The sequence below is a fragment of the Hemicordylus capensis genome, chromosome 7 (assembly GCF_027244095.1).
Source record: "Hemicordylus capensis ecotype Gifberg chromosome 7, rHemCap1.1.pri, whole genome shotgun sequence".
Lineage (NCBI taxonomy): Eukaryota > Metazoa > Chordata > Lepidosauria > Squamata > Cordylidae > Hemicordylus > Hemicordylus capensis.
This window is the reverse complement of record NC_069663.1, coordinates 9,439,831-9,464,676: the sequence shown is the minus strand read 5'-3', so window position 1 is coordinate 9,464,676 and position 24,846 is coordinate 9,439,831. Positions and strand designations below refer to the sequence as shown.

The 24,846-nt window shown below is 46.4% G+C and overlaps 3 protein-coding genes across 6 annotated transcripts in view; 2 read left to right on the top strand and 1 right to left on the bottom strand.

Annotated features, from left to right (window-relative positions):
* LOC128333200 (RH-like protein) overlaps positions 1–7,303 on the top strand; it is a 28,173-nt gene extending 20,870 nt beyond the window's left edge. Inside the window, exons 9-11 of the mRNA XM_053268396.1 lie at positions 736–815; positions 4,107–4,180; positions 7,159–7,303. Coding sequence (XP_053124371.1) covers positions 736–815; positions 4,107–4,180; positions 7,159–7,185 — 181 coding nt within the window. The 3' untranslated portion in view covers positions 7,186–7,303. The remainder of the gene's footprint in view (positions 1–735; positions 816–4,106; positions 4,181–7,158) is intronic.
* On the bottom strand, positions 4,898–24,158 carry TMEM50A (transmembrane protein 50A). Its single transcript, XM_053268402.1, has 7 exons — positions 23,905–24,158; positions 18,252–18,353; positions 16,853–16,965; positions 14,779–14,846; positions 12,914–13,006; positions 10,404–10,473; positions 4,898–9,056 (listed from the first exon to the last, which is right to left on the bottom strand). Exons 2-7 carry the CDS (start codon positions 18,342–18,344, stop codon positions 9,011–9,013), a joined length of 483 nt encoding a protein of 160 aa, XP_053124377.1. The 5' UTR covers positions 18,345–18,353; positions 23,905–24,158; the 3' UTR covers positions 4,898–9,010.
* Positions 23,607–24,846, top strand: part of RSRP1 (arginine and serine rich protein 1) — a 13,831-nt gene continuing 12,591 nt past the window's right edge. For 3 of the 4 annotated variants that reach the window (XR_008310871.1, XR_008310870.1, XM_053268397.1), the window contains exon 1: positions 23,654–23,672. The gene's annotated coding sequence lies outside the window, so the exon portion shown is untranslated. Of the gene's footprint in view, positions 23,673–24,542; positions 24,600–24,846 lie in introns of all 4 variants that reach the window. The other variant, XM_053268400.1, reaches the window with a different exon arrangement.

Genomic DNA, 24,846 nt, shown 5'->3' with positions numbered 1-24,846 from the left:
AATTACTAGACCCAAAGCCTTACTATCACTACACAAGGCCATTGTGGTGGGCTATGATGGGAGTTGTAGTCCACCACCATCTTGGTAGCCAAGGTTGGGAATCCCTGTCCTAAGATGTGCATGGGGACTACCAAAGATCAGCTGGTGTGGGAAGGGACATCTGAAAATAGAAAGGCTGAAAACCACTGACTTAGATGGTAAAGCCAAACAGAAACGTGGAGAACTTAACTCTTGAATTAATGTTAAATATATTACTAGCTCATGCTCACTTTAGACAGAGAACTCAGCATTTAGACATGACAGCGAGGCGCTTCACACGACACGTGCGAAGCTTAGCCCGCTCTCCCCATAGACGAGCAGCCACTCGTAGCTGGGCGGCCGGATCAGCCACCCACATGACTGCTGGCTCCATCACGGAGCCGCCAGGGGCTGTGGGGATCAGGGGCCACGCAGCCCCCAGAAGTTCCCCACAAGCCGTGCGCTGCGGCGACACACGAGCACAAAACCAGGGGAGGGGGGTTTAACGGGGATTTAAGGGGAGAGGGATTTAACGTGGCTAGTTGCTGGGAGCCATGTGGCTCTCGTTGCAGCACAGGACCGCCCGAAAGTGTGCTGGGCTCCCTTAGTCCGCTTTTGGGCAATCATGGGAATAGTTTCAATATCTTGGTTGGCTTTCATTTCAGAGCTTTTGCAAGTTTGTGAACTCTCTCTCTCTCTCTCTTTTTTAATCTTCAGGGTAGGTTATGCAGCGTTGCTTGAATTCGGTGCTCTCAGCCTGAGCATTAGCATGGGTTTGGTCGCCGGCTTTTTTACAGGTTTGTATCACAAAGGCTCTTCACGACTCTTCTGCGGAGCAGTATTCTTAGGACTGTGTGTCCTCTTTACCAAAAAGGGGGGAAACCCACAACCTCAACTTCTATTTTGTTTTGTTGAAAACTGAATTCTATGCTCAGAATAGACGGTGCAAATTTCATTTATTCTGCTTTGAAAAGTCACAGTACATTTGTGACTCTTCAAAGCATTTCTAATATGTTTGGAATAGTTTGTCAGGTGAGGGGTGGAAGAAAGGGAGAGAGAAAGGACTAAAGCCCCCCCTCTCCTTGACTACTGGGTTCAGTGCAGACACAGCCTGTACATTTCCAGCCTCTTTACTGCGTCCATGAGGTCTCGAAGTTTTGTTTTGTTTAAAGTGAGATTCCCGGTATACCAATTTCTGCATGAGATACCAGACTTGATCCTTGGAAACATGCAGAGGCTGGAGCCCAAGTGACTGGGGACTCTATAAATGTATGTCTTGATAGAACATGCTAATACAAAGAGAAAAAGCTGAGAAGCTGCTGAGAGAAATGGAAGGTGTGTTTGTCCAGGTGGATATCCAGAGCATGAACCCGTTTTAGCCAAGGGGACTAAGTGGAAAGCAGCTTCCTGTGATCTGGTGACAAACTGAACATAGGAACACAGGAAGCTGCCTTATACCAAGCCAGACCATTGGTCCATCTAGCTCAGTATTGCTTGCCTGCAGGTCTCCAGGGTTTCAGATAGGAGCTGTTCCCAGCCCTACCTGGAAAGGATGGGAATAGAACCCAGAAGAGCCTCCTGAGGCTATTCTCACAATGGGGGGAAACTGGGCTATGGGAGCCCAGCCCGGTTTCCCCCCCCCCCCCCCATCGTGAGAACCACCAGGCTCGAGGGCGAGCCTGGGGGTTCAATGGTGGCTAGCCAACCTAAGTAACTCTCCTCTAAAATTAGGTTAGCAGAGCAAGTGCAAGACCAAATACTTGCTGGGTGACTCTGGGCCAGTCACTTCTCTCTCAGCCTAACTTACTTCACAGGGTTGTTGTGAGGAGGAACTTAAGTATGTTAAGTTCTCCTCCTTGTTACCGCTCTGGGCTCCTTGGAGGAAGAGCGGGATATAAAATGTAATCAATCAATGTGCTCTGCTAACACCATTTTTCCGATCGTGAGATGCCACCATGGTGATTCGTGAGTAGACCGGGAGGCTGCAACAAGCTTCCTGGTGTCGGAGGTTCCCCCACAATTGCCCCGCACACTCGCAGGGCATGCTGGAACTTCCAGGGGCCAGATGGTCCCCGATCTCCCACCACCTCTACTGGCTCTGTGATGGAGCCGGTAATTGTGTGGGCTGCCAATCCAGCTGCCCAGAGGTGGTGGTGGAATGCTTGTGTGCGGGGCGTGTGGTCAAGCCCATTCTCCCTGCACAAGCCCTGCAGGCTCTCCAAACTGCTCATGTGTAGAGCCTCTCTGTGTGCAACGCAGGTGCTGTACTATTGAGCTATGGCTCTTCCCCGCAGCATAAGTCATACAGATCATGTTCACTCTTGAACATATTGGCTGACAGCATTGCCTTCCACACTAAGGGCGTGTCGGCATATACAAGGGGTGGGCATATGATCTCCCCTTCCTTCTGCAGCTACCTGCAGAGGTGACTGATCCTCAGCGACATCTTTGCAGGTGGTGCAGGCAACGGCAGATAGTTTTAATCCCTCCGTGTGTGCCTATGCAGCCTTGGTCTGAAATGCAACCCTGTTGCAATGCAGCTTCGTTAAGTCAGGATGCCAGCTTGTAGGCTTGTCCTCACGACTGATATCCGGACAAGAGGAGCACCAAACCATGGTTAGCACTAAGAATGGTATTCTATGAAGACTCCCTTGGCTTGTTCTCCCGACGGATATCAGGTGCCCAGCCAGGGTAGGAGAGCTGTGCGTGCTCCTGATTGGCAGTTGTGTCAACGCAAAGATCAAAGTAGGAGGGGAGAGTGATCATGTATGAGCCAGGAGCTGGGTATGATGGGTACAACTAATCCACATTCTGTTCCAAGCACTTTATTGAGGGAGCATGAAAAGCCATCCTACCCAGCTTCCGCCTCCCACACGCTCACTCTCCTCTCCTTCCTACCTTGATCTTTGAGTTTACACGACTGCTAATCAGGAGCATGCACAACTCTCCTACTCTGGCTGGGTGCTCCTCCTATCCTGATATCAGTCATGAAAACAACTTGAGTGAGTCTTAGTGGGAGGAAAGGTAGGAATAGTTTGGTGGGAATAGAAGACTGATGGGGAACTGGGACTAGATAAAGGTCTGGGTGAGAGTCCTAGCTGAGCATCATCAGCTTATGATACAGAAAGCCATGAGATTTGATGAAGTCCCCCAGAGAGAATAGATTCCACAAGCTGGATCTTTTTTAGTGCTCTGGATACCGCTCATGCTTAGTGTTAACCATGGTTTGTTGCTTTAACTGGGGTTAAGCTCCCAAACGTACAGCAAAACCATGATTAAGCTTGTCAAGCTAAGACCTGCTTTTGGACAGCATGTGAAGGAAGACCCCAGATCTTGCAAGCAGAGAAGTGTGAAAGGCAGACACATTGCTTTAACCATGGCTTGCTCAGTGCAGATAGTGGGCCTATTCGCACAATCAACAAAAATTGGTCTAGGAGAGCCTAGCCCAATTTTTGTTGATCATGTAAACCAGGGGTCCCCAACCTTGAGTCTCCAGATGCTGTTGGACTACAACTCCCATCATCCCCAGCTACAAAGACCAAAGGCCTTGGTAGCTGGGAATGATGGAAGTTGTAGTAAAAAAACATCTGGCGACTCAAGGTTGGGGACCCCTGGTGTAAACCACTGGGCTCGCAGGCGAGCCCAGTGGCTTACAAGCGGGTAATTCGCTCAAGTAGCCCTCCCTAAAGCCCAGGTTTTCAGAGAAAGCGCTCCGCAAACCCAGGCTTTCTGATCACGAGTAGCGCAGCGTGGCTCCGCACTGCAGCTACTCACAAGGAGACCCCCGGAGGGGAGGCGAAAAGCTGCCTCCCGACTCCGGGGGTCTCACTAGCATGCCCTGTGCACTTGCGCAGGGCATGCTGGAGCTTGCAGGGGCCAATCGGCCCCCGCTCCGTCACGGAGCCGGCAATCGTGTGGGCGGCCGATCCAGCCACCCAGGGCTCCTGCCGTGACGGTCTGCGGGGAGAGCGAGCTTAGCCTGCTCTCCCCGCAGTATCGGCAAAAACGGGTCTCACTCATCGTGAGACCCTCCTCAGTGTTATGGAAACTGACTTGCATTTCTTTCTGTGGTTTTGCTTTAAACCCAGGTTTGTTCTTAATGAATCCATTATGGAAAGCACCCCCTGAAACAAATCCTTTTGATGATCAAGCTTATTGGGAGGTAAGATTCAGTTTGACCTTGGGCTTCTGTCACTAGGTAGCTTAGGAATCATAAAACAGGAGTCTCTTGCCCCTTTTGACATCCCCCTTCTTGACATCTTTCCAGCAAGCAAATTCAGGGCGATTCTTCATCTAGCCCCTGTCCTTCTGGTAGTAGCAAAGAAATGCAGCTCAAGGTTAAAAAATAATAATCATAGAGCCGGATAGAAGCAGCACAGGGCATCTTTAGTGTTACAGACTTAAACTGTCTTACAAGCCATTCCCTCTCCCCAGGTAATCACGGGAACTGTAGTCTTTTTAGGAAAGCTAAAGATCTCAAAGAACACTCCGCATCCTGTCGCCATGATAGCAAAACGGATGCAAAATAAAGATATATTTGTACTGCAGATATACCCTAAAGCAATGATTCTCAAACTTGGGTCCCCAGATGTTGTTGGACTTCATGCTCCCGATATAATAATCCCCATACATAATCAACATAATCCCCAGCTACAATGGCCTTCGACTTTACACTGCCTGGGAATTGAAGTCCAACAACATCTGGGGACTCAAATTTGAGAGCCCCCGTCCTAAAGAGCTAAATATAGCACAGAAACTGCGACTTCAACGGCATATGCATAATTCACGGATCACTGCCAAAATCACAGAACTGTTTTGGAGACCAATTAACAGGATAGTACTCTATAACTTTGCAAAATAAATAATCAGATAAACGTAGTTCAAACAAGGACGGTGCATTCCCCCCCAATATTTTTTTATTGAATAACAACATATTACATGACAAAACGGTGCAATTCCTTATAACTCATAAAACGTAATTCCAAGAGCTATACAACTGGTTTATACAAAGGACTAGGTATCTTGTATTTCCTGGCTGACATCCGAACAAAGCATTTGCATAAGGAGGCTCTGCATGGATGCACTGGAAGCCTGTGTGCATCTCATTCAGTCCTCCTATGCAGATGCTGTTACACCAGAGGACTAAGACTTCTGAGCATTGGATGCACCCTGAAAGCACTCTACAAGACAGGAAACCTGTTGGTGAGGACCAGCGACAGGTTTCCAACCTTGCAAAGTGCTTCTGCAGCGCCTGGAAGTCTTAGCCCTCTGGCACAACAGTACATGCGTAGGATGATTGAGGGAGCGGCATAGGGTGCCTGATGGATTCCCGCAAAGCCTCCTTACACATGTGCTTCGTTGGTCAAGTTGCCAGCCCTAAACTGATTAAACCCCTGAGGGCTGTTAGAAACAGGTGCCTTTGTGCTCTAGAGCAGGGATTCTCAACGTTGAGTCCTCAGATGTTATTGGACTTCAACTCCCATAATCCCCAACTAAAGGCCACTGGGGCTGGAGGTTATGGGAGTTGAAGTCCAATAACATCTGGGGACCCAACGTTGAGAATCCCTGCTCTAGAGCACCTCAAAAAATAAATAAATCTCCCTCATTATTTGTAAGAGCTAGGAGGGAAAGCTCGGTAGCTTTTCCTTCTACCTTGCTTCCACACAATTACTTCTACCCAGCTTTCCCTCCTAGCTTGCTTCCACACAACCAAAAATTGGGAGCACACACAAAGCTCCCAAACCCAGGTAGGACAGAGTTTTCGATTGTGTGAATGACCTCATTGAACCACAGAATTTTAGAGTCAGAAGGGACCTGGGAGGCCTCCATGTCTAACTCCCTGCTCAGTGAAAGGGTCTGCTACAGCATCCTGACCGCCAGCTGTCCAACCTCTGTTTGAAAACCTCCAATGAGAGAGTCCACCACTGGCTGAGGCAGACGTTTCCACTGTCAAACAGCTCTGACGTTTTAGGACATTCTTCTTGATCTCTAGCTTGGATCTGCTTTCTTGTTTTAACCCACTGGCCCACCCTCAGGAGCAACAGAGAACTAGGCCACTCCTTCATCTGTGTGTCAGCACTTCAGATACTTGGAGATGGCAATCATATGCTCAAATGGGGTTGTGTGAATTGACTTAAAAAGGAATCTATGAATCCTGTTTGGGATATATACAAACGTAGGCCAATATTTTCAGTACCAATGCATTTCGGAGCCAAGATTTTTGGAGCTTGGGACTAGAAGGCTCAGATTCTTAGCTTGACTTAGCTATGCATTCACTAGGGTGGACTCAGCAAGTCAGTAGGCCGGGTTTACACAATTCTAATGAGGGTAGGGGACAAGTCCTATCCAGATTTGGGAGCTGTGTGTGCTTCCGTTTTCCAGTCATCTAAGTAAAGAGTAAGGTAGGAGGAGGAGGAAGTGATTGTCTGCTAAGCAGCTGGTGGGTCAGAGGGCTCTGTCCTATCCAGCAGCTGCTTAACAAGGTAGGACGGAAAGCCCTCCAACTCAGCAGCTGCTTAGCAGATGATCTCATCCTCCCCCTCCTATCTTGCTTTTTACCGATTGGAAAACGGGAGAGCAACAGGAGTGCACACAGCTCCCAAACTTGGATAGGACCCGACTCAGGAACATGAGAAGAGTCCTAGTGTGTTCTGTTCTGTGTCTGTACAATGGCAGATGCATCTCAAGAGCCTTATAAGAGAAGGGTCAATATAAATTGGGGAACATTTATAATTGTATGAAGTGCTATACAAACAAATTGCCCAGGGAGGGGGGCAAGAGGGACCCCCCCCCATTCCACTGTATTTCCCCCCTAGCATCGCTAATAGTAGCTTTGACATGCATGTGAGAGATTCAACTTGTGGAAATGGCACAGGGAGAGAAACTTCCCCTCCCCTAGCACTGTGGTCCTAATCCAAACTGCCCACCCCACTAGATCAGCTTTTAACCAAAGGAAAAGACTTTTGGAAATCTGATCATGGGTCACCCATGTCACATCTAGTCTGACCCTTAGTAAATACCTGTAGGAATGTAGTGTGAAGAATCAGGATCCCTAAAAAAAAGTAAAGGTGTTTTTTTTTAATGTTCTGTGTGACTATTTAAGATTTGTTTTCTCATGCAACACTATACTTTCATTTCTAGTTCCCCCATTTAGCTGCTGGCTACTGAATACACATATCCAGACTGCAGCCAACGAGACACTGGAAAGAATCACTTTCCACCTGCGGCCATAAGACAGTGTAAAAATGAGGTTTAATATCTGCTTTATTAAAACCACCCAAAGTTCTGTGTTTGCTCTTCCTTGTTAAAGATTTGTTTGCAGTGATAAGTGAATCTTATCACATTCACTCCAGTAATGCACATTCTTGTTGTGACTTAGAGGATAGTTTGGATTTTAAGGAGGGTGCTGGGGTGGGGGGGAGACATATTAATTTTGAACTGGACCTTTCTTGCATAAGCACAGCACTTCACCTTGTGGCTTTCAAGCTCTCGCCCTTCATTTTCCACACTGACTCATCTACTAAAGATGAGTACCCTGCAGAGGATCAGGGCCTGATTATGACATGCTGAGGCCCTAAACTACATCAAGCTTCAAAGGCTGCCCAGGGCCCCCCTTACCCTCCTCGCCGTGTTGCTCACGGTTACAGCAGTGCTCTTCTGAAAGGCAAACACTGCCTGTAACCGTGATGGCGGGCGGTGGTCTAAACCTAGTCTAATAAATTTTTGATACAACTCAGTTTTTTCTGCACAGATTTATAAACTCAATAGGATAATTGTGTAGCCATATACATATATTTTTGTCCTTTTAAAAAATCATGTCTGTTTTAGCCTTTTCCCCCTTCTCCTTTATTTTTTAACCAATTTTTTAAAACTTGCAATTCAGACCTTTTTTTGGTATTCAGGGGTCTCTCATCATGTGAGACCCTAAGCTGTAGCTTACTTAGCTCGTGCCTAAATCTGGCCCTGCAGAGGATTCTGGGGTGTGTTCTGGGGATACATCCTCAGTATACTTCACTTGTTCCCCCACTTGGACTAAAATGATGCCATAAAGGATGACTTTGGCTCTCCAGCTGTTTTTTAACTACAACTTCCATCACAGGAACACAGAAAGTTGCCATATACTGAGCAAGACCATTCGTCTATCTAGCTCAGTATTGTCTTCACAGACTGGCAGCGGCTTCTCCAAGGTTGCAGGCAGGAATATCTCTCCCAGCCCTATCTTGGGGAGGGAACTTGGAGCCTTCTGCTCTTCCCAGAGCGGCTCCATCCCCTGAGGGGAATATCTTACAGTGCTCACACTTCTAGTCTCCCATTCATATGCAACCAGGGCAGACCCTACTTAGCTAAGGGGACAAGTCATGCTTGTTACCACAAGGCCAGCTCTCCTCTTTGAGATCATCTCTCACCAACAGTGGCCAATAGCCAGGAATGGTGGGAACTGTATTCCAACATTTGCAGGAGGGCCAAAGTTGTGTGGCTGTGCCCTAAAACATAACCAATGCTCCCCTGATGTTCCTTCTCTGAAGGAAACTTGTCCTTCTCTCTGAGGAATGCCTGATCAGCTTCTAAGGAACCCAAAAGACAGCTGGGAAACTGCCATCTTAGTCAAACAAGCAAGAATTTTTCCAGTACATATCTCCATTACAGTTTTATACACAGAGTTAACATCTTCCATCTGTAAACTTTACATACAAAATGTCAAATATTTCCATATTTAAAAATAGCCTTTTACACTGTGCAAACACACCACATTTGTATAGTTGAATATTTATAACAAAAACATTTAGTAAAAGCATTTTACAAGGTCAGTTTTGCATTTTAGTCACAAGCTACAATATTTAAAGCCAAGAATAGGAAGCTATCTCAAACAGAAAGGAAAACGGAAATATATGTCATGATTGTAAAAGTGTGGACAGTTTTCATCTTTGCTGATCAGATACTAGTGTTTACAAAATGGAGTGGGTCATTTAAAAAACTAACAGCAGAGATGCCCTTATTGCCACAGATCTTCAGTGCGACCAAACTTAAAGACCAGACCACTGTTAATGAACAAAAGAGACACAAGATTAACTACACAGAATATTAAGAAGGCTGCATCAAAAACAGCCAAGCAGCAGTTTGAAAACATGGTAATGAAAAGAGGGTGAAAATATTTTAGATACATTCAGATTTTTTAGATTTACATGACATGGCTCCCAGCAACAATGGGAGCACCTAACAGGAAAGTACTACTAAATATGAGGGTACAGGCTGTGGTTATTCAGTAGCAAGACTAAGGCAACCGTGGCCAATGTTCAGTGGTACTTATGGCCTCTCTCTTTAAAAGAGGGACTGACCAAAGTCCTAAATGAGTGCCATTAGGGGAGGAAAAGACATCCGTGTGGGCAGTGATTTTTTGCTTAATCACTGGTGGAAAAGCTAAGTTACAACAACTTCCTAATTTCTGTAGTACAGAAGCATGGTGGAAAGCACCCTTTCCTTTTTAGTCAATGCACCAGCCCCACAAATTTCAGCCATTGGTACCATCTCAGGGGATGAATGCTCATAGTGATTTCTGGCAATGTCTATGCCCCTAGAGAGGAAAATTAGGGGAAAGCATTGTTGCACTTAACAGTTTTCTCTGTGCTATCACTCCTCCTTTATCCCCACTCCCAAATGATTAGGGTAAAATTGCAGTCATTTCTGCACAGAACAAACTTTCACAGTGAGCAGACTGTGTGAAACAGGATGCTGGAATGGATGGGCCTTGGGCCTGATACAGCCGACTGTTCTTATGTTCTCTCTCCATGGAGTAATCTTTAGAGGACATGAATGCCAATTTTAATTTCCATTCCTCGGACAACACTGATAAAATTTTATAACAATTGTTGTGCTTTCGAAACTTTTTAGACCACCACTGCATATTTGGCTGCTGTAGGTCTGATGGCTGGGACAATAAAAGTATATGAACATGCTGAAGGTATTGCAGTGCTATCATCTATATTCCATTTGATACAAGGGGTGTAAGACCTGGTTAAAAACCACAATGAGCAATCTTTCCCCACAGATGGTACTGACCATGCCAGCTGGCTCTTGTACTATTTCCAAGCATCTCTTTATGGCCACACATAAAAATGCAGGTACTGTACAGCCATTTTTGTGACACTGTGGGATCTGTGCAGCAGCAAAGAAGGCCCATTTTATCAGCAATTCATCCCTATGCCAGAGCCATTCATGCTTTGGTAACACAGTGCTAAATTGCACTCATGAACTGGAAACGATTTGCTGAGTATTACCATCAAAAGTAACCAAGAGCCTCCACAACCTTCATCTGCCCGGACGACCAATTAAATACTAACCATTCATGCAAGCTAGGCTCAAGCAGAAATAAAGAAACTAATGCTTACCCAAAAAAGATAAAAGCATTTTGGAAGAAGACGGCTATTCCTGGATACACTGGCAGTTTGTCTGTTTTGTCTGAGGGGAAGGGGGGAAAAACACTTTTATCTGATATCCAGAGGTACATTCTTACCACACCTCCCCTGTCAACATCCAGGTTATTTTGTATTTTTTGGTGGTGGTATCAGAGGCAATCTGTCAGAACCCTGCAATTAAATAAAAGCTATTTTTTTTAAACTAAATACTCCTTTCAATCAGAAGAGTAAATAAAAATAAGAGTTATAAATATTAGTACCATATTTACCTGAATCAGACTCTGAAAAGAAGACAACCCCCCCCCCCCCAAAAGTAGGGGTTATATACCTGCACTTACTCAAAAGGAGCAGGACTCTGAATTTAAAATGACCTCCTGCTTTCTAATATTTAAAAACTTGGAAAAAACCTAGCCTTGGATCCAAGTAAATAGAGTAACTCAAAAAAGAAGCCACTAGGGTGCCTGCTCACAAATACAATCTCAAGTCCTGGGTCCAGGGCAGATACCAAATTGGTTATTCTGGCTTTTGCCATAGAACTCAAGGTGGCAGTGTGGTCCCTGTTGGTCCTGAGAGCCCAACAGGAGTCTCTGGAGGAGCAGAGATGGATCTCTGATGCTTGGAGAGCGAAGCATCTGCTCTCATCAGCTTTTATGAGAGGGGCTGGGATAGCCTGGGCTCAGCAAGGGTTTTGGAATGAGCCATACCTGAGGGCCCAAGGGAAGGCTGGATTGGTGTCATCACTGAGCCCCATGACAGGGAGGCAGCTTCCTATAAGAGGGGTGGCTACAGAACGGAGGGGGTGGTCCGGGAGGAGGCCTGAGTGAGAAGAGAGATTACTCGCCCTCCAGAGGCAGATTGGGCAAAGTTTTGGAGCATCCTGGAGAGCCGCTGATGCAGCAAGGGGAGGAGAGCACTGTCAATCCCTGTGAAGCAACAAGGGACAGCTGGGAGTGACGAGCTCAAGAGACCTAGGGTGACATAGCCACTAGGCTGCTCAAAAACCCAAGCTGGCAGCAAGGTTAGTACCCAGGATTCTCTATCTGGTGCAGAATTGCCATTGGAAGTTGTTGGAAGTATCAGAAGCCGACTCCTTGTGTGTGTTGATCTCATACATCCCACCAACACCCTAAGCCCTATCCTCCTGGGGGGCACAGATATTACAGACAGATATGGGGGTACCCAGGCAGTCTCTCATCTAGGAGGTGGTGGCACCTCTTCCTCCACCTTCTCCTATTAATAATAATTATTATTATCATCTATCTATCTATATAATTCTCTAAGGCGTACCCGTGTCTAATCCCATGCATGGCAACTCTACAAGAGTTTGCAAGCCGAAGCACCTCATTGGGCAGTGGGGATTCCATATGCAGATAGGGAGGAGGTCCCAGTGGCCTGAGGGGAATTAGTGGCTATGGCAGCGGCAGCAGCAAGGAAGGGCCCAGTTAACCACTGCTGCTGTTTGGGGCAACTGAAGCCATTGGCGGAAGGAGGCAGGCAGGCAAGGGACAGGCCTGGGCCTGTCAGCGGTCATGGGAACGAGTGGCCATGGTGGCGGTGGCAGCAAAGAAGGGCCTGGTCAATTAGCAATGCTGCAGCCACGACAAAGAGGGGTGAGGGGGGTGGAGTAAAGGGATGGAAGAGTGACCAAGAGGCATGAGGGGGATGGAAGCAACGGGATGGAGGAGGAGGAGCAGGAGTGTGGCTCAGGTAAGGGTGGAGACATCTCTGAGGTGAGGGGGGCTGTGGCAGAGGGTGAGTGGAGCAATCAAGCACTAGTGTACAGATGCTCTGCGTGGGTTAAGTTAGTTGTTATATTATTATTATCTATATAATTATTTCACTAAGCCAGAGCGTGTGGGTGGAAATGCGGAGCAGGGGATGCGTGTGTATGTGGGGATGCAGCAGAGGCAAGAGGACACTGGTGGGCTGAGGAAGAGCTGCAGCAGCAGCCACCTGAGAATGGCAGGGATGGGGGAGGGAGCCGGGCGGCAGGGGCTTCACCAGTGGGCTGAGGAGGAGTTGCGGTGGCAGCTGCCCGAAAATGGCAGGGAGGGAGGGGGGAGCCGAAGAGGAGGGGCGGTGGCGGCCTGAAAATGGCAGGGAGGAGGGGAGGGAGCCGGGTGGAGGCAGCTGGTGAGCTGAGGAGGGGCTGCAGCGGCTGCTGCCTGAAAATGGAGGGCTAGCGAGGAGGTGCGGCAGCGGGAGGGCAAGAAGTGCAGCGGCAGGGGGGAGGGCAGGAGAGACTGGGGCTGGAGGTTGGGGGTAGTATATGGTCACACAGATGCTCTGTGCGGGGGTCAGCTAGTTGTTGTTGTTGTTGTTGTTGTTGTTATTATTATTATTATTATACAGTACCATCAGCACTTTGCAGGGTTTCATAAGCAAGAAACAGAAGGGTCCCAGCCCCCAAGGAGCTTTCAGTTGAAAATGTATATTCTTATTGCAAGTTGTATTTGTAAGGCTGCCCTTAACAGTTACCCTACCAGTAATAACATAGCCTCCAAAGAGGACCCACATAGATGCAATCAGAGATCCAAATGCCAACATGAAACCGATGAACAGCCAGATGCGAGCACCTTAAAAACAAAAGTACACATTAAAAAAATATTTTAAAAACAAGCAGCTTCATTATTTAGCAGAATTTCTTAGCATATATATAAAGAATGGGCAACATCTGACCTGCTGGGCACAAATGAACACGGGCTTTGTGAAGCTTAGGTGCATTAGATAGAAGCTACACATTCTCCATGCTGCAGCCTCTTATGGCTGAAACATCTGAAAATGTGGTATTCCAAATGTGTGCAAACTTTCAAGACAGGCATTTAAACTTATTTCTCCTCTGAAGCATGCACTTCTCACTGCTGCACCCTAAGCATCCTTTCTGAGCATCTAGTGTGGTATCTAGTGTGGAATCTAGGGCGCAGGATGGGGGCCAGGGAGATCTGGGTTCAAACTTCGGATTGACAATGAATTCTTTGAAAAAATACTTCCTCACACAATGCACAATTAAATGCATGGAATTTTACTGCCACAATATCTGGAAGCAGCCACTACCTTGGAATAGGGCTGCACAACTTCAGGCTGCTGGCAGCTGTTGGATTACAACTCCCATCATCCCCAGCCACAGTGGCCAAAAGTCAGGGATGATGGGAGTTGTACTCCAACACTTGCAGAAATTGTGCAGCCCTGGCTTAGCAGATGTTTAAAAGGTAATTAGCTGAACCTGCACAGAGCATCTGTGTGGGAGTACACTCCCCGCCACCTTCTGCCCACCTCCCCCACCTCTTATGCCCCAGTCTCCTCTCTCCCCCGCCCCCTTCTGCCCCAGTCTCCTCGGCTCTCTCATCACTGCTGCCATTATTTATGTCTAGCACACCCACTCGGCTGCCATTATTTCTCGCCCGCCCGCTCCTCTCTCCCCCGCCCCCTTCTGCCCCAGTCTCCTCTGCTTTCTCACCAATGCCGCCATTATTTATCTCCCACCTGCGCTGCTCCCAAAGCGGCCGTACTTCCCCTTGGGAGGCTCGAGGATGGATGCCTGGTGTCTCGCCGCCTTCGATGCCGTCCCCTCCCAAGGCAATGGGTTGGGTTTCCTCCTTTCTCCCTCCTTTCCCTGACTCTGCCGATTCCCCTTCAATTCTGCTTCTTCCTCCTCTCTCCCGCCTGCCTCCCTGGCTGCCGTTCCCTCCCAAGGCAATGGTTGGAACTCATCGAGTTCCAGCAGGAATCCAGACGCATCCCCACGCAATTCCCTACTCAGTTGGCCATAAGAGAATTAAATATATAGGTTAGACAAACTCATCTGAGGACAGGTCTGTTGCTGGCTATTAGTCACAATGTCTTGGGTTCAGAGGCAGTATACCTCTGACTACCAGTTGTGCAGCTCAGGAGGGGGATTCTCTTGCCTGCCTTAGACTTCCTCATTGCATGTTTTTTGCAAAACAATTGTCGGGCAATGCCTACTGCATCTGTTGGGGCAGCCCCTCCCCCACCTTCCCAGGAGTATGGAAGGACCAGTGTGCCCCAAGAGGAAGGCAAGGAAGGAGGCGCCCAGGCCAGGGGGCTCTTGTCCTCGGCTCCCGAAAAGACCAACAGCCTGAAATGACCTTTTATTAATCTTCTATCATTTGCTTCTTTTAATCTTGTAAAGAACGGGTGCCTCTGTCAAGGCAGAAAGGCGGTATAAAAATGTAGCAAATAAATAAATAAATAATATAAAAAATGGCACACTGTATTTCTGCTTTTCATTTTCTGTACAGTTTATAAGAACTGTGGAAAGTAGACTGCTGCAGTGCTGAGCCAGAAACTGAAGGGAGAGCTGGCTATAACTTGTTTTGGTTAAGATTACCTGTTTGCCCAAGGCAGCCTTCACTGTAACTATCTCCACGCACTTGTCCATTGGATACTGCATTGATCCTATATGAACAAAAGAAAACCGAATTCAGCACCTTCAGGTATGACATATCTGTTTCTACCCTGCCCATCCAGCACAATTCTGCTTGGGACAGTTTCCAATAAAACCAAAAAAGATTTCTGCTTCCTTACACATCTGTGCTAGTTTGTATGATGGATGTTTTGGCTCAAAAATGAACCTCTCCCTCTCTCAGCTGAATTGCACTGGGAATCACAATTCCAATAGTCTTTTGCTACAGATTTATGCACATATTTCACTGGGTGCAGACAAATCAACACATTAAAGCTTAAATCTCAAGAATCGGATGCTAATTCTACTTGCACCCATGTAGCTCTCTCATATACACCCCTCCCCGTAGCCAAGCAAATATTCCGGGAACTCCTTATCAGTGGTCCCTATAATTTTTTGTATCTATGTGTGGGGCGAGTTTTGTTTTGGATGGCAGTATCAAGGCAGTGTGTGCGTACCTGCATTCAGAATGAGGCCTTCCTGATTCAACCTGAGCGGGATCTAAAATGAACTGAGCAGACATCCAAAAACTTGTGAGTGCGCACACGTGCACACGCCTTAGAGGGACCAGTGCTCCTTATTCAATACTGCATCATGCCAACATGGAAGCAGTACATACCATGCTACATTCTGACATCACCATGAAATAGACCAGGGGTTACCAGGTACATCCATGCTGCCATAAGTAGGCTGCATTAAAACAGGTGGTTTTAATGCAGTCATTCGGCAACTGTTGCACAACAGGAGAGCTGGTCTTCATGGAAGCATGAATTGTCCCTTTGCTTAGCAGGGTCCATCCTCCTTTGTATTTGGAAAGGAGACTACATGTGAGCACTGTAAGATGTTCCCCTTAGGGCAGAGGTTCCCAACCTGTGGTCGTCCTGATGTTGCGGAACTACCACTCCCATAACCCCCAGCCACAATATTGTAGCTGGGAAATGATGGGAGTTGTAGTTTAGCAACATCTGGAGAACTACAGGTTGGGAACTTCTGCTGTAGGGAATGGGGCTGTAGTTCAGTGGAAGGGCATCTGCATGCAGAAGGTTACAGGTTCATCCCTGGTATCTCCAGGTAGGGCTGGGAAAGACTCCTGCCTGAAACCTTGGAGAGCTGCTGCCAGTCTGTGTTAGCAATACTAGTCTACTAGATGTGCTAGTCTAGTGGGATGGAGGAACATGCAACATGCTTAGAAGGGCTATGGTAATTGTAGTTCGCATCTCTAGATTTTTTTTTAAAAAGCCCATGGCTTTTCAATTCTGTTTTCATTATATATTTTTTTCCACCAGTAAGACTTCAGCTTCAACAGAAACCCAAAACTGCCCAAGTTACATGCCAGAGTTTTAAAAAGAAGGAACACAGGAAGCTGTCATATACCAAGTCAGACCATTGGTCTATCTAGCTCAGCATTGCCTTCACAGATTGGCAGCGGCTTCTCCAAGGTTGCAGGCAGGAATCTCTCTCAGCCCTGTCTTGGAGATGCCAGGGAGGGAACTTGGAACCTTCTGCTCTTCCCAGAGCGGCTCCATCCCCTGAGGAGAATATCTTGCAGTGCTCACACATCAAGTCTCCCATTCATATGCAACCAGGGCAGACCCTGCTTAGCTATGGGGACAAGTCCTGCTTGCTACCACAAGACCAGCTCTCCTCTCGAGAGAAGAAATAAGCCTTTTTAAATTGTTACATAAAGTACAAGCAAATTCTCCAGATCTAAATATCCAGATCTGTATTTCTGGACTAAATACAGCACTAAAGGTGACATCACTGGCTAATAAATAAATACTGTCATTTATTATAAGAAGCTAGGTCTTGAATACTCCAGTTATCCCATGGTCTATATCACACGTGTTATTCCCTGCATTATTCAAAATAAACCGCAACAAATAAATAATCAGATAAAAATAGGAAATCCAGTTGATGTGTACATTTTTACATACTGATATACATTTTAATAAAAACTCTACAAGAATATTTGTACTACTGTGATGGGAATTATACCTACATTAGGAATGCAACTGTAGCTATAACTCCACAGGCATGGTATGAATGGTTGAAGTCACCCGACTCTGGATATTTAACAGCTGCATCTATAATAATCCACCAACCTGTAAAAAACTATTTGAACACAACAGTTTCCAATGTGATCATCAATACAACACTCCTATAAAGTGGACATGACTCTGACTGCACAAAGGAAGCAATTCAGAAGCCAGTGGCAGAACATTTCAGTTCCCACATTCCATAGCTGACATCAAAGTAAGAATATCCCAACAAAAAAATATGTTTGAAAGGGAAGCTCCAGGATGAATTTGCTGAACTAGAGCTGATCAGCAAATCTGACTCCATCTGATTTATGTTTGCATTTATTAAAATATGTCTGCCCTTTCTTTTTATCCAAAGACCCCCTAGCTAGTTTATCAGTTCACAAGATAAACATTAAGAATAATCATAACACAGATAGGTAAAAAGCCACAGCAAAAAATGCATCACAAGTGAATAGTAGATCAGAATTACAAATACACTGCCTTCTAGCTTAAATGTCCGCTGAAAAGACAAACAGTGCTGGAGCAAGGTGGTATCTTTAGCGAGAGCATCTCACAACCCAGGCACCATGATCGGCAGACCCTGTCTCATGCACCCACCTGCAATATTCCAAATGGCAGAGGGACCCAGAGTAGGGCCTCTGACGTTGATCTGAATATGCAGGTAAGTCTTTTGAAAAAAGATGGTCCTTGATTGCAAGAAACCTGCAGTCTCAAACCACACACACTAAATTAACACAGCTAAATGAATATTATGCCCAGTTATTACTATTATGACTACCGTATATTACTATTCGTATCTTTTATACATTTGAGTCTTGCACAGAAATGTAATAACCCACTTTTTATGGTCTCTGGGTCCCACATTTACAGTTTCCGTTCTATATTCATAAGATCTATAGCTGCCTATTGAGGATAACACTTCATGCATCTAACCCATAAAAGCTTATAATTAATCTTTAAATAAATCTAGTATTTAAGACAGCAACAGTACAACACATGTGGAGTGATACATTTCATAGCCCTTTTGGAATGTATAACTAGATCAGGGGTAGGCTACTCTGGTTCTCCAGCTGTTGTCGAACTACAACTTCCATCATCTCCACTATAATTATGGTGGCTGGGGATTATGGGAGTTGTAGTTCAATAACTGCTGGAGAGCCAGGGTTGCTACCCATAGTACTATCCAACTAAATTAAATGAAGCATATTTTAAATATGGCTATGTACACAATTACAGGATCATAATCTAATAACATTCTTACAGAAGCCAGTGGGAGTATTGTGTTAAATTAACAGGACATAAGAAAATTATTATGAAGGCAACAAAAATACAAAGAAAAGGGCTACATATACACACCAGCACCCCAGCTGCAATTGAAGCTATTGTATTTCGTTTTTCTCCCCAGTCAACACATTCTGAACACCTCATGTTCTCCAGGAATCCAGACATGTTTGTGCACTGTGTAAATAATTAAGAATATCAAATGAATGTCATAATGGGAAGGATCCAGATCAAATTAGTCCTGACAAAGTACTGTTTGAAGTGAATGGGTCTTAACTCAATAAATTATTCCTGAGTGACATCTCATTGATTTCAATGGTGCTTAGTTATGACTAACTTAAAAAAGCAGACAGTGACACACACACAAAATGGATGTGTCTAAACATAAATGTGTAATAGAGAATTACAAACACATTGGCACACAATTCCTAAGGGTTACCTAAGAAAGCAAGTAAACATTTTTCAAAGACACAGCAAATACAGATCTTTCCTTGCAGTCTTACAAGCTGATCCTATGAACGTGTCTTTATTTAGGAGTAGCTCCCAGTGAAATGCATGGGACTTGCTTTCAAACATGCATAGGAAGGCACTGTAAGTAAGCAAAAGACTTGTAGAACTACATATCAGCTGGACTTCAACAACCAGATTTTATTTATTATTTTTATTTAACACATTTGTATACCGGCCAAAACACAAGTCTCTGGGTGGTTTACAACAAAACAATAAAAACAACAGATAAAAAGATTAAAACATTATAGCAATTTAAAACTTAAACCATTAAACTATTAAAAACACAACTAAAACAACGAGCTGGGTCTCATGATCAGTGAGACCCGGTTTGTGAAGTTGAGCGGGGAGAGCGGGCTAAGCCTGCTCTCCCCGCACACAAGCAAGCGGAAGCCCGATTACCAGCTCCGTGATGGAGCCGGCAGGGGCTGGGGAGCTGTGTTGCCCACGGAAGCTCCAGTATGCCCTGCACGAGCGTGCAGGGCATATTGGGGAGACCCCCGGAGCCAGCTTTTCGCCTCCCCTCTGGAGTCTCCTCATGAGTAGGCATGCTGCGGAACCACGCCGCGGCTACTAACAATCTTGAAAACCAGGTTCCTGGTTTTAAGGCAGGGGTACTTGAGCAGGTTACCCGCTCTAGAACCACCGGGCTCGCAGCTGAGCCTGGTGGTTCTCACAATTACAGAAAATTGGGCTAGCCCAATTTTCTGCAATCGTGAGAATAGCCCCACTATCTAATTAAAAGCCTAGCTGAACAAATGCATCTTGACTGCCTTTTTTAAAGGTGTAAGAGACGAGGAGGCTCTTATTTCAGCAGAAATTGTGTTCCAAAGCCACGGGGCAGCAATGGAGAAGGCCTCTCCCTGAGCAGTCACCAGATAAGCCAGCAGCAACTACAGATGACCCTCTCCAGATGATCTCAATGGGCAGTGTGGCTCATAGCGAGGAAGTTCTCTTAAATACCCAGGACCCAAGCTGTTTAGGGCTTTATAGGTTATAACCAAAACCTTGTATTTTGCCTAGAAACTTATTGGCAACCAGCATAGATCTTTTAAGATAGGAGTGATATGGTCTCTCCGAGATGACCCAGAGACCAAACTGGCTGCCGCATTCTGGACCCACAGCAGTTTCCAGATTATGTACAAAGGCAGCCCCACATAGAGTGCATTGCACTAATCAAGTCTGGAGGTGACCAGCAGATGTACTACTGTTCTGAGGTCATTTATCTCAAGAAATGGATGCAGCTGGCATTATCAGACAAAGCTGATAAAAGGCACCCCTGGCCACTGCCTCAACCTGGGACACCAGGGAGAGGTCTGTGTTCAGAAGCACCCCCAGACTGTGTACCTGTTCCTTCTGGGGAAGTGTGACCCCATCCTGAGCTGGCAGATCAAAATCATCTCCCGAGTTACCACCCCACACAATAAGTACCTCTGTCTTATCTGGATTCAGCCTCAGCTTGTTACTTCTCATTCAGCTCATCACTACCTCCAGGCAAGCATTTAGGGAGGTTATGCCTTCTCCTGATGATGTTGACATGGAGAAACAGATTTGGGTGTCATCAGCATACTGATAACACCATGCACCAAATCTCCCGATAATCTCTCACAGCGGTTTCATGTAGATGTTAAACAACATCAGAGACAATACAGAGCCCTGAGGGACAGTGTACTGAAGTTCCGTTTTTTAAGAACAACAGTCCGCGAGGTAGACCATCTGGAATCTGCCCCGAGAGGTAAGAGTGGAACCACTGCAAAGCAGTGCCTCCCACCCTCAACCTTCTCAGACGCTCCAGAAGGATACTATGGTCGAGAGTATCGACAGCTGCCGAGGAGGTCCAAAAGGACCAACAGAGTCACACTTTCTCTGTCAATTCCCAACTGGAGATCATCCATCAGGCTGACCAAGGCAGTCTCCACCCCATAGCCCACCCGAAAGCCGGTCTGAAACGGGTCTAGATAATCAGTTTCATCCAAGACTGCCTGGAGTTGGGAGGCCACCACCCTCTCAATTATCTTGCCCAGCCACAGAAGGTTGGAGACAGGCCTATAGTTGCTCAATTCTGAGGAATCCAGGGCAGGCTTCTTCAGAAGTGGTCTAATAATTGCCTCCTTAAGACAAGGAGGCATCCTGCCATCCCTCAAAGAAGCATTTATGATCTCTACTAGGCCTTCTACAACAACCTCCCTGCCAGATAGTATTAGCCATGTCAGGCAAGCGTCAAGAGAACAGGTGGTAGGCCATATTGCTCCAAGCAGCTTGTCCACATCCTCATGAGTCACAAACTGAAACTGATCCAGTCTGACCACATAAGAGGAGTTGCTGGACACCTCCGATTCAGACACAGCAGTAATTGTGGGGTCTAAATGCGAGTCGGCCCAAATACGAGAGATTTTATCCGCAAAAAACTCATTAAATACATCATAGTGGGTAATAGATGGTTCCAAATTCTGATTCAAGGGATGAGGAGCCCAGAGCAGTGTACTACATACTTAAGTTTCTCTCTCACAACAACCCTGTGAAGTAGGCTAGGCTGAGAGAGAAGTGACTGGCCCAGAGTCACCCAGCAAGTATCATGGCTGAATGGGGATTTGAACTCGGGTCTCCCCGGTCCCAGTCCGGCACTCTAACCACTATACCATGCTGGCTCTATCCATAATGGCCTTAGTGCTGCCCACTAACATCTGCTCCTCAGTCTCCATGACAGTTTTTAGGAAAGAAGTAAAGACATAGCTCTTTACCCAGATATTGTTTTTTTTTACTACTGCTGCTTTGTGTTTCGTGCATTACCGTTCTATGTAGGTTTTCAAACTTTTAAATAGGGATGATACTTTTATATTTAATATCTGTACTTTTGTTTTTTAACTGTACATTGTTTTAATTATATTGTAATTATACTGCATGGAGATATTTTAATGAAAACTGGTATAGAAATCAAATAAACAAATAGATAATAAAGATGACAAAAGTGAAATGGAAGACGAAATGGATGGCTAGGAAATTTAGGACCAAAAAAAGGAAGTACTTTTTCACACAATGCATAATTAACTTATGGAATTCTGTGCCACCAGATGTGATGACAGCCACCAGCCTGGATGGCTTTAAGAAGAGCTTGGACAAATTCATGAAGGACAAGTCTATCAATTGTTCAAGGTATTTAAAGCTAAGGTCCAAGGTACTTAAGAGAACGCCTTCTTCTTCATGAATCCTGCTGCGTAATGATCATCTGGGGAGGTCCGGTTGTAGTTGCCACCAGCTTGGTTGGTGCAGACTCGAAACTGGGCCTTTTCTAGGGCTGCCCTGGGACTTTGGAACACACTTCCTAATAAAATTAGATTTTCACCTCCTCTGGATATTTTTAAGAATGACTTGAAAACATACCTGTTTGGACAGGCTTTTAGTTTTAATCTGTTTTTAAAAACTGTTTTAATTGTGTTAATGTTTTAATTGTGTTTTTAGATTGTGAACCACACAGGGACTTGCCTATGGGGCAGCACAGAAAATTATTAAATAAATAAGTAAGTAAATAAAGGCTACTAGTCTGAGGCCTATAGGCCACCTCCAGCCCAAGAGGCAAGGCCTTCAGTTGCAGGGCAGCAGGAGCAGGGCGCTTTTCAGGTTACCAGCTACAACAGTGTCACTACCATCCACTAAGTGTGCTTCCGTACTGCCTGTGTTTTGACATAGCAGTCCCTGTGCTGTCAGCAAAGGTGCCGTTCACATTCCTGCTGCCTTCTTTCGTATTTTATCCTTGCGTTTTAGTCCTACAACGTTGTGTGTGTGTCACAAAAAATAAAAGCAGCTATATCTTCCCTGTTGTAGGAGGATTGTGCAAGCTATTTACGTTTTCAAAACGATCCTGCCAAGCTGAACCATTTTATTGCTGAACAGCGTGTAATCTGGAAAGAGCCCAGGAGAGAGGGCCTGCCCTCACCTCTAGCCTGTGGGTTTCCCAGAGGCATCTGATGGGCCACTGTGGGAAACAGGGTGCTGGACTAGATGGGCAGAGCTGTTCTTATGTTAAGAGGAAGACCCTTGCTATCTGATGTATGGATTGACCAACTCAAAACAGGGCTCATTTCACAGACTCCAAGCAGTGTTTCCTCTAACAGGGATTCCCAGATGTTTTTGACTACAACTCCCAGAATCACCAGCTGCAACGGCTTTTGCTTCGGGATTATGGGAGTTGTAGTCAACATCTGGGAATCCCTGTTAGAGGAAACACTGCTCTAAGCCAGGGCTACTCAACTTTGGCCCTCCTGCTCATGTTGGTCTACAACACCCATAATCCCTGGCTATTAGCCACTGTGACTGGAGATTATGGGAGTTGTAGTCCAAACACAGGTGGGGGGGGCTAAATTGAGCAGGCCTGCTCTAGGCAGTGTTCCTTCTAACAGGGATTTCCAGATATTGACTATAACTCCCATCTGCAATGGCCTTTGGCAGGGGATTATGGGAGTTGTAGTCAACAATATCTGGGGATCCGTAACAGGGAACACTGGCTCTAGGGTGTCTTATTGGGCTTACTGCTGGCTCAACATCAGTGTTCCCTCTAACAGGGAATCCCAGATGATGTTCCCATAATCCCCAAGCAACAGCCACTGCAGCTGGGCAGGGGCGTAACAAGGCTGGAGTGGGCCCAGAGACAAAATTTTAAAATGGGGCCCCTCGCTGATACACACACACTTCACAATATATAGTCATGTGACTTGCCTCATGTGACGTGCCTCTAGGGGGCCCCTTGAGGCATGGGGGCCCCCAGGCAGCCACCTCCACTTGTCTAATAGTAGTTATGCCCCTGCAGCTGGGGATTCTGGGAGTTGTAGTCGACAGCATCTGGGAATCCCTGTTAGAGGGAACACTGCTCGACATACTTCGAATTGACCAGCATGGCACCCTTCTGGCCACACCCACGTTAGCCAACGACTGCTGGGTTGTCCACCTTTCAAGCCTGGCCTGGAATCTCCAAGAATCGGCCTCCATCTCTAGGTAACTATTGAAAGTAATCCTGGAGATTCTCCTGGCTTGCTCTTGCGAAAAAAATATTGGGGAAGAAACTCTCCAGAAAGAGCCAACTCGGAATAATAACGGTTACTAAGGGAGGAGGCGGCGGGGGGGGCTGGTCACAGCTAGGCCGCCGGGCCTAGTGGGCCCTTTCTTGGGCACACAGACCCCTCCCGCGAGGGATTATGGGATGGGGAGCAACCCCCTCCCCACTTACCCCTACAAGCTCTTTCTTGAGGCAACCGGCTCGCTCCGCAGTCTGGCTCCTTTCAGCGACGCCAACCCCGCCCCTCTCAGCAAAGTAAACAAAGAGGCCTCTGGCTTAGGGACCCGGATGCTGAGAGGGCCGACACAGTAGTCGCCAGGAGCGTCTTGCATCGCGCAGGCGCATTAATGGGAGCGGTGTGGGGACTTGCGGGGAGCAGGCTGCGTTGGTAACACGCACACTGACGGCGCCGCGACGAGAGAGCCGCTGCCAGTGTCCTGGTACTTGCGCGCGCGAAGGGGAAAAGTTCAGGCATGCGCTGTCAGCCCGGAAGAAGGCTAGGCTGCTGCAGCTCCTTTGGTTGGCAGATGGCATTGTTGGGGATGGGTCGGTGGTCTTTGATACCAGATCTCCCTCGCGAGAGGGATGAAAGAGACCACCGCTCATGGGAGCCCATATAGAAATCCAGATTCCAGGGCTTGTTACTTTGCAGTTGCAGTGAATTTGCAGGATCATGTTCTTTCTCCCGCCCCCAGAAGCAAAAAAGCTTTTGATGTTGTTGTTGTTTTAAAAAATCACCTTTTCGACCCTAATTCTTGGGTGGGGGAAAATGTGCATGTTAAAATAACTTTTAAAAATTTGCCCTGCAGGTGGGTCATGCGCTAGGAGAAGGGAAGAAATAAACCGCCTTGAGCCATTTTTGGAAGGTCGGTATAGAAATCAAATAAATAAATAAACCCACAACAGTATTGTCCTCATACTATTTGCAGAATGGAAGGGAGAGGAGGGGTGCTGAAAGGTTATTATATCCATAATTTGGGGAGTGGGGGGGGGAGAATTACCTAAAGGCTTACAACAACCTTGTCATGTAGCCCACTGGGATTAGGGAGGCCCAGGTTCAAATCTCCACATACTGGTGAAACTCACTGGTTGACTTGGGCCAGTCACATTCTT

Excerpts from the sequence above, each read along its gene's own strand:
- TMEM50A (XM_053268402.1), bottom strand. The coding sequence starts at position 18,344 with ATGTCTGGATTCCTGGAGAACATGAGGTGTTCAGAATGTGTTGACTGG. Across the intron at positions 13,007-14,778 it reads AGGCTGCCTTGGGCAAACAG|GTGCTCGCATCTGGCTGTTC; the intron begins GTAATCTTAACC and ends TTTGTTTTTAAG. Across the intron at positions 10,474-12,913 it reads TGGAGGCTATGTTATTACTG|ACAAAACAGACAAACTGCCA; the intron begins GTAGGGTAACTG and ends CCTTCCCCTCAG.